The sequence below is a fragment of the Octopus sinensis genome, linkage group LG1, assembly GCF_006345805.1.
Source record: "Octopus sinensis linkage group LG1, ASM634580v1, whole genome shotgun sequence".
NCBI lineage: Eukaryota > Metazoa > Mollusca > Cephalopoda > Octopoda > Octopodidae > Octopus > Octopus sinensis.
The window spans coordinates 129,726,209-129,739,315 of NC_042997.1; the positions used below are offsets into that span (position 1 = coordinate 129,726,209).

Below are 13,107 nucleotides of genomic sequence, written 5' to 3' on the forward strand. Positions count from 1 at the left end.
TTAAATTTCCTTCCTTATGTACTTGATTATTTTTGACAAAAGACAAACAAAAAAACGTTTCATTAATGATACAATCATGGTCTTGTAAGTCATTGCATGTAACTAGAGGGTGTTTAATATAAGGTTGCTCTGACTAAATTGTAGACTACAGACATCATTATTTGAACTATACACTTCTGCTACATTTTGGCACTACTAATCAACTGCTGAAAACTGCAATAATAAGACAAGTTAAAACAACTAATACCTAGCTTCACAATTACTACAGAGTAAGTTTCTAATTTCTAGCTTACACCAGGAAAAGAAAAGCTGTTGATACAGCTCATTATAAAAAAAAACACATATCTTTATGAACAGCAAGAAAATATATCATCTTCTGAGAAAAGTTTTGTCATTCTTAATAGTAGTAGTAGTAGTATGGGGACATGTGTTGCAACAGCATGTTATTGCATCCAACACTCAGGTAAGAATCCTCCAATGCCTGGGTCTGGTTTGGTAGTTATTGCTGGTGAGAATTTTGCTAAGTCAGAGTGCAAATTCTACTTGACCACTTTTAGTCGCCTTTTATGACATGCAAAGAAGACGGGTTTATTCTTTGACATACTGGTTCCTACACACCACTAGAACAAAGTCAAATGAAGTGTTTTGCTCAAGAACACAACATGCTACATGATTAGAGAATTGAACTCATGATCTGGTGATTATGAGTGCAACACTCTAACCACTAGGTCCTGCACCTTCACTATATTCTTTATAGATACATTAAAAATGTTTAACATACCTGTGTATTCTGGAAAACATATTGTTAAAGGTGATTTCTTGATCTTCTCTTCAAACAGATCTTTTTTGTTGAGAAAGAGAATTATAGATGTATCTGTAAACCACTTGTTGTTGCAGATGGAATCAAATAATTTTAGACTTTCCTGCATACGATTCTAAAAGAAAAAGTGTATCTTATTAGTTGATGTTATAACAGAACTTCCCTAAGGGACAAGTCTGAGAGGACAAGTTACTTGGGATAATGCAAGAGTTACATACAATACTTTATGAGAATAAGGTCCAAACATATTTAATGTTAAAGAAGAATGCAAAAATACAACTGAAATGACAAATATTTCATTTTTGGATTTGGTTTGCAAGATTCTTTATGTGAGTTCGTGTGTTGAAGTATATTCTGTTGTGCCTGGGGAGAGTTATTTTCTTTTTGTTTTTATAATTTAACACACTTACCAGTAAAATTTCCACTTCTTTCTTTTTTTTTCCCTAAAATTTTCGTTGTGTCTTGCAACCTTTTCAATAGTCTTGACACTCGAAGGATTATTGAAAAGGTTGCAAGACACAACGAAAATTTTAAGAAAATAAAAATAAGAAATAGGTGGAAATTTTACCGGTGAGTGTGTTAAATTATAAGGCACAAAAAGAAAATGAAATGACCAAAGTTAAGCAAATAACTCTCTCCATATCTATATTTATTAGCCAGATATCCTTTTATTCTTAGCAATGCTATAAAATGGTTGGTGACAGGGAGAGAATCCATCTCTTAAAAACCATATCAGAATAGAACATATAAGAGAGACATGGTCCTCTGATACACCTACGAGGTGGCACATCTTGTAGGTGGGCAGTAACACTGAATAAGAATTGAACGTGTGTGTGTATTACATGAATACTCATTTATTCCAACCCCTTTTTATATATACATGTATATCAAGAGAGAGAAGACATTTGCCAACTGACCTATATTGTCTTGAAACGTTCCCTATTGTGTAGATCAAAGGACCATGAAAGATTAGGCTTAAATTATTTCTGCTAGCTAATCTCAGAATTTTGAACTTGTGTTAAGGATGAGGAAATTCTAAAGTTGATTCATGAAAGGAATAGTTAAATAACTGGGTGGACAAAAAAAAAAAATCTGTGTATTGGTTGTTTCAATTTACTTACTGTGGTTTCATCTTCATGAAGTACTTGGTCATATTCACTCATAGCTACACAGAAAATAATTGCAGTCACATCTTCAAAACAATGAATCCATTTCTTACGTTCCGATCTTTGACCGCCTACATCAAACAATCTGAAATGAAGACATATAACTGTGATATGGCATTTCAATATATGAAGCAGTTTTAAGATAGGGAAGTCAATGAGCCACTGTATAAAACAATAATGTTTGGTAAGAGTGAAATCTTTTGAAAACTAAGCACTGCACATATCAAAGAAATATTTTTATACCCCATCACCAATATGCAACTAAAAGCTTCAAATTTATAACAAATATAGTCACAAATTTCCTTTTCTGGCAATTTTACAACAACAACAGCAAAAAATGCCATTCTAAAGATTAGCCAGAAAATACTTCAGCTCCACACCTCCATTGAAGCTAAATCTTTATAGATCTCAAGTGAGAACCACAATGGAGTGCTGTGTTCACATCTAACATGATACACTGAACCGCAAAAGAAACGCGATTTTTTCAAATGTCATTTTCATATGGTAACTTCTGAAAATTTATTTCGGGGATGTAAGTGTAAATATTCCAAGACATGCTGGTTTATGGCTGAGACCCAAATTGCAGGTACCTTTTAACTTTCCCTGAAACGAGATGCCAAAACGCAGCTGCATTGAATGCCATGGGTGGCAGTCACAAACAGTTGTTATGAAATCCGAAATGCATATGCATCACGTGGAGGTTATGGGTATAAAAATCAACTTGAACTGCGTTCCTGGCATTTGTAATTTGGATACATCAAGTATGATCTGATTGTCAGCAGTGCAGAGAGAACAAGCTATTGGCCAATTGCAAGCAGGGCAGTGTGCCCTGGTTGTTGTGAAAGCTTATGATGTCTATGTCAGCACCATCTATTTACTTGCAACAGCAATAGAACATCAACAACACTGCAGGCTGTGCCCACAGAGGGCGCCCCCGGGTGACCACACCAAGGCAGGACCACTTCATCCACCTGCAACACCTTGTGAGACCATTGGCACTGGACAGTGACGACATGATACAATGTCAACTGGCCACTAACAACCTGTGTTGCTGTGGTCCTGCTCAAGGGCCTGTCCTCACCACACACCACTGTCAGGCACGAGTACAGTGGGCTACAAAGCACTGACATTGGTGGCATCAACAATGGAGGTCAATCATCTTCTCTGACGAGAGCCGGTACTGCGTTTCCACCTCGGGTAGCAGAGTGAAGGTGTGGTGTAGGAGGGGTGAATGCTATAGAGACGCATGTGTCATGGAGAGAGAGACACGTGGAGTGGCCAAAGCATCATGGTTTGGGGTGCTATAGGCCTGAATCAGAGAACTGGGTCCTATGTGTTCCAAAATGTTGGTGCAGGCAGAGGGAATGGCATCACAGTGCAGCACTATGTTGACCAAATCCTAAGACCTCACATTGTGCCCTTCTTCATGCATCACCATAGCCACATATTCCAGCAGGACAATGCTCTCTCCAACACAGCCAAGGTCATCATGGACTTCCTGTGTCAGCATAACATCAGGACTATGCTGTGGCTGGCTCTCAGCCAGGATTTGAACTCAATTGAACACCTGTGGGATGAAATCCAGAGACGGATGAACCAAGTGGTCCCAAGGCTGATAACTTGTGTGGAACTGGAGGCAGCCTTTCTCAGGGTGTGGGCACAGGTGTCAATGGCTTTTGTGAACCACCTCATGCACTCCATGTACTGATGGTGTATGGCCGTTTTGAACACCCAAGAAGGGCATACACAGTATTGAACAAGTCACGTCCTACAACCTTGAGATGCTGGACACATGACAACAACCCATAGACTGTGGTCAAAGTGCATCCAAGAAATTGACTTTATCAGACTTATCAAAATTTATCTGACATTATGAAATCAAAACATATTTCATAGTCGCACATGTCTCGAGTTTCTTTTGTGGTTCAATGTATTACTGCTATACACACAAACATCCTAGACTGCATCCACAAAAAAAGGCCATTGATATACAGTCAATTACCAACACACTCTAATCTCTGGTCTATAGATGTGCTATCTAATTAACCTGCATTTTCTGCATCTACATGTGGCTTCTGATCCATGAAGTTGGCTGGTCTCATACCATCTCACCTGATCTACTTGTCATGTCTACCACTCTAGACTGTTCATTAATCACTATTTTTAATCCTTCTTCCCCTGTCATGGAAGGCCTGTGGAAGCCATGGGCACAACCACTTCCTCCAGACCAAAGCATTAAAGGAATGGAATGTGAAAAGTAAAAATTCAAATATCTGAACATTCAAAGTTTAAGAAGCTTAAGGCTTTTCAAATATAATATTTTGTCAAATAGATATAATAAATTAGAAGGGTAACTCGTGGAAATTTCATAGCTTTCACTCAGGGAAATGGAAAACTGTAGTTGTTTGTTGTTACTGTGATGGTAGAGATGACAGTGAATGACAGGCAAGATAGATAAATAGAAAGAAAAGGAACTTTGAGAGTGCTAGATGAGGTGTTAACAGTGAAAGCTAAGAGTAGAAAAGAACAAAAAGGGAAGAAATGCTGAGAAATTGATACAGAAGTGTACTCATAGACACATGCAAGTATGTGCATATGCACACACACTCGAGAACTGTAATAATTTGTTGTAGTTATGATGTTGGTAGAATGTGAGTTAATGGAGGAAATGAGGGTGGTTGTAAGTAGTTAGGAGTTGACTAAACAATTATTTTTGTGGACTGAAGTTTAAAAATTTACTGGGTGATTTGTTGTTGAGCAATGACATTGGCACTACCCACCCCCCAAACCCCACTGCTGCCGTTTATCATTGTTATCTCTCGCTCTCTTTTCATGATTTCTAAATCTCTCTTATGGGAATGCTAATCTCTCACTCTATGTACATATCTTTCTCCATGCACCATTATCAGCACCAATGTCATCTTTGTCACCTCCACCAATACCACCCTAACTAGTAAGCATTTCTTTTTCACTCTATTTAAGCTCTTTCCCTTAGCATGACATGAAATATAGGTAGATAGGAAGGAATACACTATTATATTAAATATATAGAATCATTGTCGTCGTCGTCATCATCATCATGTTTATTATTTCTATTTTGAAAAACTATTGTTTCTCAATGGCTATAAAGTAAATTTTATTTTATTTCAATTCATAGTCTTTTAGCTTTCTCTATATATTTCTGTGAAATAATATACTTGTTGATGTTACATCCCATTCATTAAACTTATGTAGTCAATTATTTCCTAACCTCCACAATCATTGTATCTACATGTAGGAATGTTTTTCACTTAGAAAACTATGTTCCATAGAACTACTGTGACTTTTACCACCATTCAGCCTAATCTCAGAAAATTCACTAAGGTTTTGCAAGACAGGATGATACGTTATCTTCTTCCTTTTCACCCAGACATTGGTACGTTAGCCTTATGCCATTCATATCTTATCTTTACAAAAACATAGTTTTGAAATCATATTTGCTTTATGCGGTTCTATCTCTGTCTAAATGTCATCCTCAATGATTTCTGCCCTGTTTTTCTCTATTCTGTTCTTCCCCAAGCTCTGATGATTATAGTCCTAATATATACAATATTCTTGCATCATCCAACAAGTATCTCACATGTTTCCCTATCCACACCATGTCCACTACATGTAATAATCTTTACTGAGATATTACTGCACATGCCTTTCCACCATTTGTCCATCTGTTCCATTTCCTTTTACTGCAGATATGCACTGTAAAACTCTATGACTTTCTCAACAATAATAAATCCACCCAAATTCTATCAACTCACCAACCAGCTTTCTTCTCAACCAACATTCAACATTCAAAATCATGCTCTGTTCATCATTCTTTTGAATGAGCTTTCATTTCTATGTTGACACCAAGTGTTTCCTTCATCAAACACAGCTGAGGATTTTTAAGTGACATACAGACAGATCTTGCAACACTAACAACTTAATTAAAGCTTAAACAGTGCTACTCTACATAAACAGCTGTCTTAGGACATTTTAATCCCACTGACCTAATTCTGAAGAAGTGTTGCTGTTATTTTGATATATCTAATTTTAAAAAGTATCTCAAACAATTAAATATCAGCAGGCATGAGCTTCACACACTTCGACATCTCCAGAACTAGAAGGACATTACAATTAAATCAACTGCCTAACAAGAGTGATACTGTTGTTATTTTAGACTTCTATTGGTAAGATGCTTTCCAAGAATCACACACTCCAGAATCAAAAACTGTTCTCCTTTACTATTAGGGTACTAATCCTATGCTCTGCATTCCCTCACTGGACCACCCTAGTTACCTCATCTTCTGTACCTGTAATTGTCCCACAGATCTATAGCTGATTTGATAAACTTGCCTAACTCCATATTACAACCCTACTCTTACATCTCACAGACCCCTCAATTCCTCACAACTTGTATTCAGCATATATATAAAATCTCTATTCACTATCATCCCTCACATTTCTTTGATCCTTACTTGAAACAAGCAAAATCATTCCTTTCCACTTTGCTGAACTTATCATAACTCTCAGCTATTTCTCTTGTGGGTTCTGTCAACAATCTAATGAGGTGGCCATAAGTATTAAGATGAGCCCTAATACAACCACCTTTTTGTAAGCCACAATGAAAGCCAAGACTTAGTTAGGTTGATCAGGCCTATGGTTGTTACAGTGATGACTGTATCAGAGCTACTGCATTCCCTAGGACTGAATTTATTGCTTTATTTCTTTCATTAACATTTTCAGCGGTCTTTAGAATTAATCTGTCATCTTCTATTATTGTCCTCAATATCTGTTACTACTGATAGTCCTCACACTTCCACTTCTGTTCATTATACAGTAATCCCTCACCATATCAGGGTTCACCTATCGCAGTTAATTATTTAAGCTTACATCAATTCCTCCATGGTATAATTTTGCATTTACAATAAAATAAATATATACAAATTATAAAAATAAAAAAATATACAGTACAGCACTGTTTCTACTTCAGGATTTCCACCTATTGTGAGGGTTTTTGGAACGTAACACCCTTGATAGTCGAGGGATTACTGTAAACCTACTGAATCATACTCCCATCTTCATAATTTCCACAATTCCATTGGTTATTTGATAAACATTATAAATCCAATCAAAGGCACAATTTCTTTTTTGCCTGGAATTATCTTGTGTTGTTAGTCAACTCAATATTTTAGTGAGCCCATGCCACTGACAGACCCTCTGTACAAAGTATAAATACAGGCATCAAAAGATAAAGTTCCCATTTCTACAACCATGCGCCCAAAATATACAAAGCAGCACCAGACTGGTGATTTTCTCTGTTGCTGTGTGTGTCAGATAACATAGAACTGAGATGGGAAGTGAGACCGGTCCAACGTTTGCAAATATAAATAAAAATGAAAAGCCTCAATGTAATATGATGAAGTTTCTAGAAACCTACTTAACCTAAATTTACTCCTTTTATGCAGGTTGACCAGTTCTGGTAACCCCTATGATTGAGTAAGATGTAGAAGATTCCATTAAATGTTTTTCTTCTGTTGTAATATCAGTTCTTCAGACATTACAAAAAAGGATAACATGTATACTGGTTTTTAGCATAGGTACACTGTATCACTGCAAATTGTCAACCTTTTCAAAATTAAAACAGCTGGCATCAAGAAGGGAATCTATCTGTAAAATACCACCTTAAAAGGTCCCATCCAATCCATGTCAGCCTGGAAAGGCAGACATTAAAAACAATGATGCTGATGCTGATGAAGATAACAATAATAATTATCAAAATCTGAAGATAATTTATGCCTTTTATCAATGTAGCTATTTAATTAACCTGGATTTTAATGACTTCTATTGGTTTATGCTGTTTACTTCATACACTTGCTTCTCATTCAGTCCACATCTAGCTTCTACTTAAAATTGCTAGATCATTTGATCATCTTCATATTTCCAATCTACCACTACTGATGCCATTGTTAAGTTAGTGAAATACTAAATTCTTTCCCAAATCCAAGGAGATTAAGATAATGTAAAACTTCAGCTTGTAGGACAACATCACTATATTTCATACTGCATCTCTCTATCAGCTGATTCAATTGACAACTAATTTCAACCCACAAATATTCTTCTACATTAACCTCCCATTTAATTTTCTCTATTCTACTTAAATACATAACATTCTTAATCTTCAATATAGAGAGAAATATTTCTTTTTCAAAGTCTTTATTAATTAAATTACAAGCTTAGTGATAAAATATAATTTGCTATTATTTATCTTTATTACAATATGATTAGAGATATTTTAATTATGCCATGTTATTATTGCTGTAACAAAGTATTTATTATATAAAACATTTGCTAAAACATCTCTTTGTTCGTGTCCGTTGCCAGCATCGCCTGGCCCCGTGCCGGTGACACGTAAAAGCACCATCCGTTCGTGGCCGTTCGCCAGCTCTGTCTGGCACCTGTGCAGGTGGCACGTAAAAAACACCCACTACACTCGCGGAGTGGTTGGCGTTAGGAAGGGCATCCAGCCGTAGAAACACTGCCAGATCTAACTGGGCCTGACGAAGCCTTCCAGCTTCACAGACCCCAGTTGACCCGTCCAACCCATGCTAGCATGGAAAGCGGACGCTAAACGATGATGATGATGATGATGATGATGAAGGTAAAACAGGAGAATCACATCAAATACTTTGAAAAAAAAATGACAAAAGAGCCTCTAACTGGTTGCTAACTTACTACAAATAACAGTCAAATCTCTCTTAAGTTATTCTCTAAAGTTCTAAAATTTTGAAAAGGGTGGGACAGCATGGGCGAGGGGAAGGAAACAGGATGATCGTAGTTGAAATTTCTTAGATCATATTGCTCAATCTCTTTTAGTTTCTACTCACCTCAACTTCTCAATATTTTACAGTGTTAAAAATTGCAGGTTTTCTTTATAATTCCTTAGTTCTCAAACTGACAACTACCACCTCCAGTAATAGGGAAATCTTTTTACCCCCCATCTCTATTAACAGATTTTACATGTGTATAACACTTCTTTTTTATCATGGTTGTGGACAAGTTATAAAAGTAAAACAAATAAAATAAAAATAAAACAAAACTACTTTTATTAATCATAATCTATTGGCCCCCTTTTGAATCCTCACTTGACCTCTATAGAAGGAGAAACTGACCCCCCCCCCCATCCCCTATGAAAAACATTGCTTGAGTCTATCTTAATAGACTGGGATGTGTTCAGTTCTTGTTTTCCTCATTATAACAAAAATCTTTCCTGTCTATATGCCAATCCACCCCACCACAGATGCTATGATAAAACAGAATCTACAATGTCCAACACCAAGTCAAAAGAAGTTGTGTAAACAAGTCTGCTGCTTCTAAATGTAGCTTGCAATGTTAATGGTACACTTAATCCAGATGGCTACAGAGAAACATAAATTCCAGTTCAACTGGTACACTTGTTATGCACATGTAACAGAATCATAATTTAAGGTGCCATTTGGCTGGTAATCTACAAACACACATGAATATATTTGCTTTAGTTTCCCATTACATTTTTGAAATGAAAAAAAAAGACTAAGTTTAAAAATGTATAAAATCATATTCATTGTCATTTCTTGTTGGATTGTGAATATCAATAAAATCTACATGGAACATATTTCATTGGCAAGTGTAATTTATTGGTTCACATACCTCTTAAAAAAGCATTGACTCTTTCATAAAATGTAAACAAATTAAACAATATATATTTGTGTTTCTTTTTTCTCCCAAATGTTTTAACTGAGAATGTTTTATATTAAAATCAATATATTACACAAATTTTTAAAAATAAGTTAGCAATGGGGAAGAACCCCAACTTACTTGAAATTTAAGTTCTTAAATGCAAAATGTACTTCTACAATACCGGTTGTCTTAACTCTAGTTCGCAGAATATCTTGTTCTGTGGGCATGTAATCTTTAGCTCCTAAGCGGTCAAGGTCATCAAGGAAACTGGAAAGGAAAGAAGAATAGGTTTCAGAAATGGCTTTATAGAAGGAACATATAATAAAATTAGGTCAAAGAACATGATCAGGTAAGTATTGAAGATTGTGACTTCCCAGATGGTTGTTGTAAATAGTATGTAAGTTCTGTCACCTTGGTTACACAATTACATCTGAAGCTAGTACAGTGACAAAACTATAAGCGGGTTGGATTGAGTTTAGGGAGTTGCTTTTCCTGATGTAACAAATGCTATCCCATTTCTGTATGGTACAAAAAATTCAAGATGCTACGACAGAGACAGGTGCACCATTACTTTAGAGATAGTTACGCTGCTACAATAATGGTAGCTACACTACTACAATAGAGATAACTTTACTGCTACAACAAAGATAGCTAAACCACCATAATAAATATAGGTAGGTACATTATCACAGAAAAGATAGCTTCACTACAAGAACATAGATAACTACACTTACAACACAGGTAAAAATAAAATAAGTTAAGGGTAATAACTCAAAAGGGTCACTGGTACAAATTAGGATAATTAAGTCAGATATTGATGTACTGAATGTTATGCACACAAATCTTATTTAACTGAAACTCCTTTTTCAGGTGTAGGAAGAAAACGAAATCCCAGCAGTAATCTTTAATAACTTTCAAAGTTAATTTACATGTTTAGAGGAAGGAGAATCTAATCCTTATTTGCAAGCAAGGCTCAGCTATGGACATGTTTCAGTCTATCTGATCTTATCAACGTAGTATACTCCAACCAAGTCTGCTGATCAGTCAACAAATTTATTCAAACAGTAAAAGAGTAAACAAAGAATTCTTAATATAATTTGCATAGCTAAAAATAAAAATGTGCTATGGAAAATAATTCAGGAATCTCTCCCTCTCTCTCAAGATTGTACTATAGACAGTAACTGGGAAATATGTGGAATTAACTGTGTAATATAGTCTTGTAAATATAGAGAACAAACTATGTATAGTTACTACTGTGATGTAGACAATGATTGATGTGTAGTGAGTACTATGATAAAGACAGCCTTAATCTCACATAATTCAATAACAACATAAGACGGTTAGAGAATATCCAATACTCAAACATATGCATAGTTAGTAGTGTGATATAGGCATCAAACTACATATTCTAAATTAAATATAAGATATCACACTTAATTTTTTTTCAAGTATGGTAGCCTATAAATGTAAATTATCACAGTTAATTTAAGCATAGTACCCTTTACTTAAGTATATTGACTTCAACCAATCATGGGAACTATATGAATTACGTAGCTATGTACAGCAGTAAAACAGTAACCTATGTATAATTAGTAGCATAATATAGTCACTAAACTAAATATGTATGCTCATTGTTGTGCATATAGATAGAAACTTGTTTGGACAAGTGAACCCATCTTGTTACACACAATGTCTTGATTGTCATATCTTCCAGCCTTCTTCAAGTGTTTGTCATATTCAGTAAAATTCTCTGAATTTCAAACTGAACTTTTTATTTAATCTACAGGATAGATTGTTCTCATTCCATTGTCCATAGCAGGGGTATTCTATTCATTGCATAGCTTGCTCATTCCACCATAATCAGAAGATATATTAGTTTTGACTGACCTAGAGATTGAACTCCTGCCCACTAGCTAAACTACTACACTTAACACTTAACCAATGCTTACATTCACTATTCCACTATTCCAAAAGACAATTAGATAATGGGAATCTGGAGCTTTTAACCTGACATTTTTTAAAGGTCATACATTTAAAGCTCCTAATTTCCATTACCTAACTAAAGGACAATGGGACAGTGAGTATAAACACTGATTAAATGTTAAGTGCAGTAGTTTAGCTAGTGGGTGTATGTTCAATTCCTGGGTTAGTCAAAACAATATATACTCTAGTTGAAGTAGAATGAGCAAGTGACATCACCTGTAGGAGTATAGCTAATAACAGAGTATCTGTGGTATGGATAACAGAATGAGAACACTAACATCTGTGAATTTAATAGAGGGTTCAAAATACTGAGAATGCTAGCAAATATGATATACAAGTGAAGACTAGAGAGAACAATGGCTGAAATGTTGTGGCTGTAACAACCAAGATGAGAACACTATTCTGAATATATCAGTACTTGATAATAATTCCTCATCTCAGAAATTCAGATAAGACCTTGCTGCAGTCAGTAGTGTAACACAGATAACAACCAATGTATAGTTTGTATTGTGATATACGCAGCAACATACATATAGTTAGTATTATGATACAGACATTAACAAATGTATAGTAACAGCTATCATAAAGACAACAATCTATTTACATCTTAGTCCTGTAATACCAACAGTAACATGCATATTGTTACAACTATGATACAGACAACTCAGGTATAGTTACTACAGTAAAGATATAGTGCTGTAAACTTAATACTGAAATACAAAACTATGTGTTTGTGTGTGTATATATATTTCTTTACTACCCACAAGGGGCTAAACACAGAGGGGACAAACAAGGGCAGACAAACGGATTAAGTCAATTACATTGACCCCAGTGCATAACTGGTACTTAATTTATCGACCCCGAAAGGATGACAGGCAAAGTTGACCTCAGCGGAATTTGAACTCAGAACGTAACGGCAGACGAAATACGGCTAAGCATTTCGCCCAGCATGCTAACGTTTCTGCCAGCTTGCCACTTTGTGTGTGTATATACATATTAGTTGTTATGGTCAATCTGCGAAATAGTGATTTGTTTTGTAGGAGCATAAATATATAAGTAATTAAGACTTACACAAATAAAATAAGCAAAATTATGAGGCCAGGAGGAGACACACAATACATAGAGTCAGACAAGTGAATCGAAATATAAAGCAACAACAATGGAAGAAATGTACAATGAGAATAAATACACTAATAGAAGAAACAGATGAGAGTTTAATGTTTTGGGTGATATCCTTTATCATAGGCATAAGAAAGGGGGGAAAAAAGTGATACCGAATTTACAGTGTTTAAATCGCAGGCCAAGTTTAAAATGGAATTAGAGGAGAGCAGTGGAAACAAAATCAGGGCCACAATTGGAGTAAATGGAGAGAGAGAGAGAGAGAGAGAGAGAGAGAGAGAATAA

General features: G+C 35.6%; 1 protein-coding gene across 2 annotated transcripts in view; it reads right to left on the bottom strand.

Annotated features, from left to right (window-relative positions):
* Window positions 1–13,107, bottom strand: part of LOC115216411 (guanine nucleotide-binding protein G(o) subunit alpha) — a 133,042-nt gene that overhangs the window by 7,272 nt on the left and 112,663 nt on the right. For both annotated transcript variants that reach the window (XM_029785737.2, XM_029785727.2), the window contains 3 exons: window positions 9,859–9,987; window positions 1,942–2,071; window positions 782–935 (listed from right to left, as the gene is read on the bottom strand). In XM_029785737.2, the coding sequence (XP_029641597.1) occupies window positions 782–935; window positions 1,942–2,071; window positions 9,859–9,987 (413 nt within the window). The remainder of the gene's footprint in view (window positions 1–781; window positions 936–1,941; window positions 2,072–9,858; window positions 9,988–13,107) is intronic.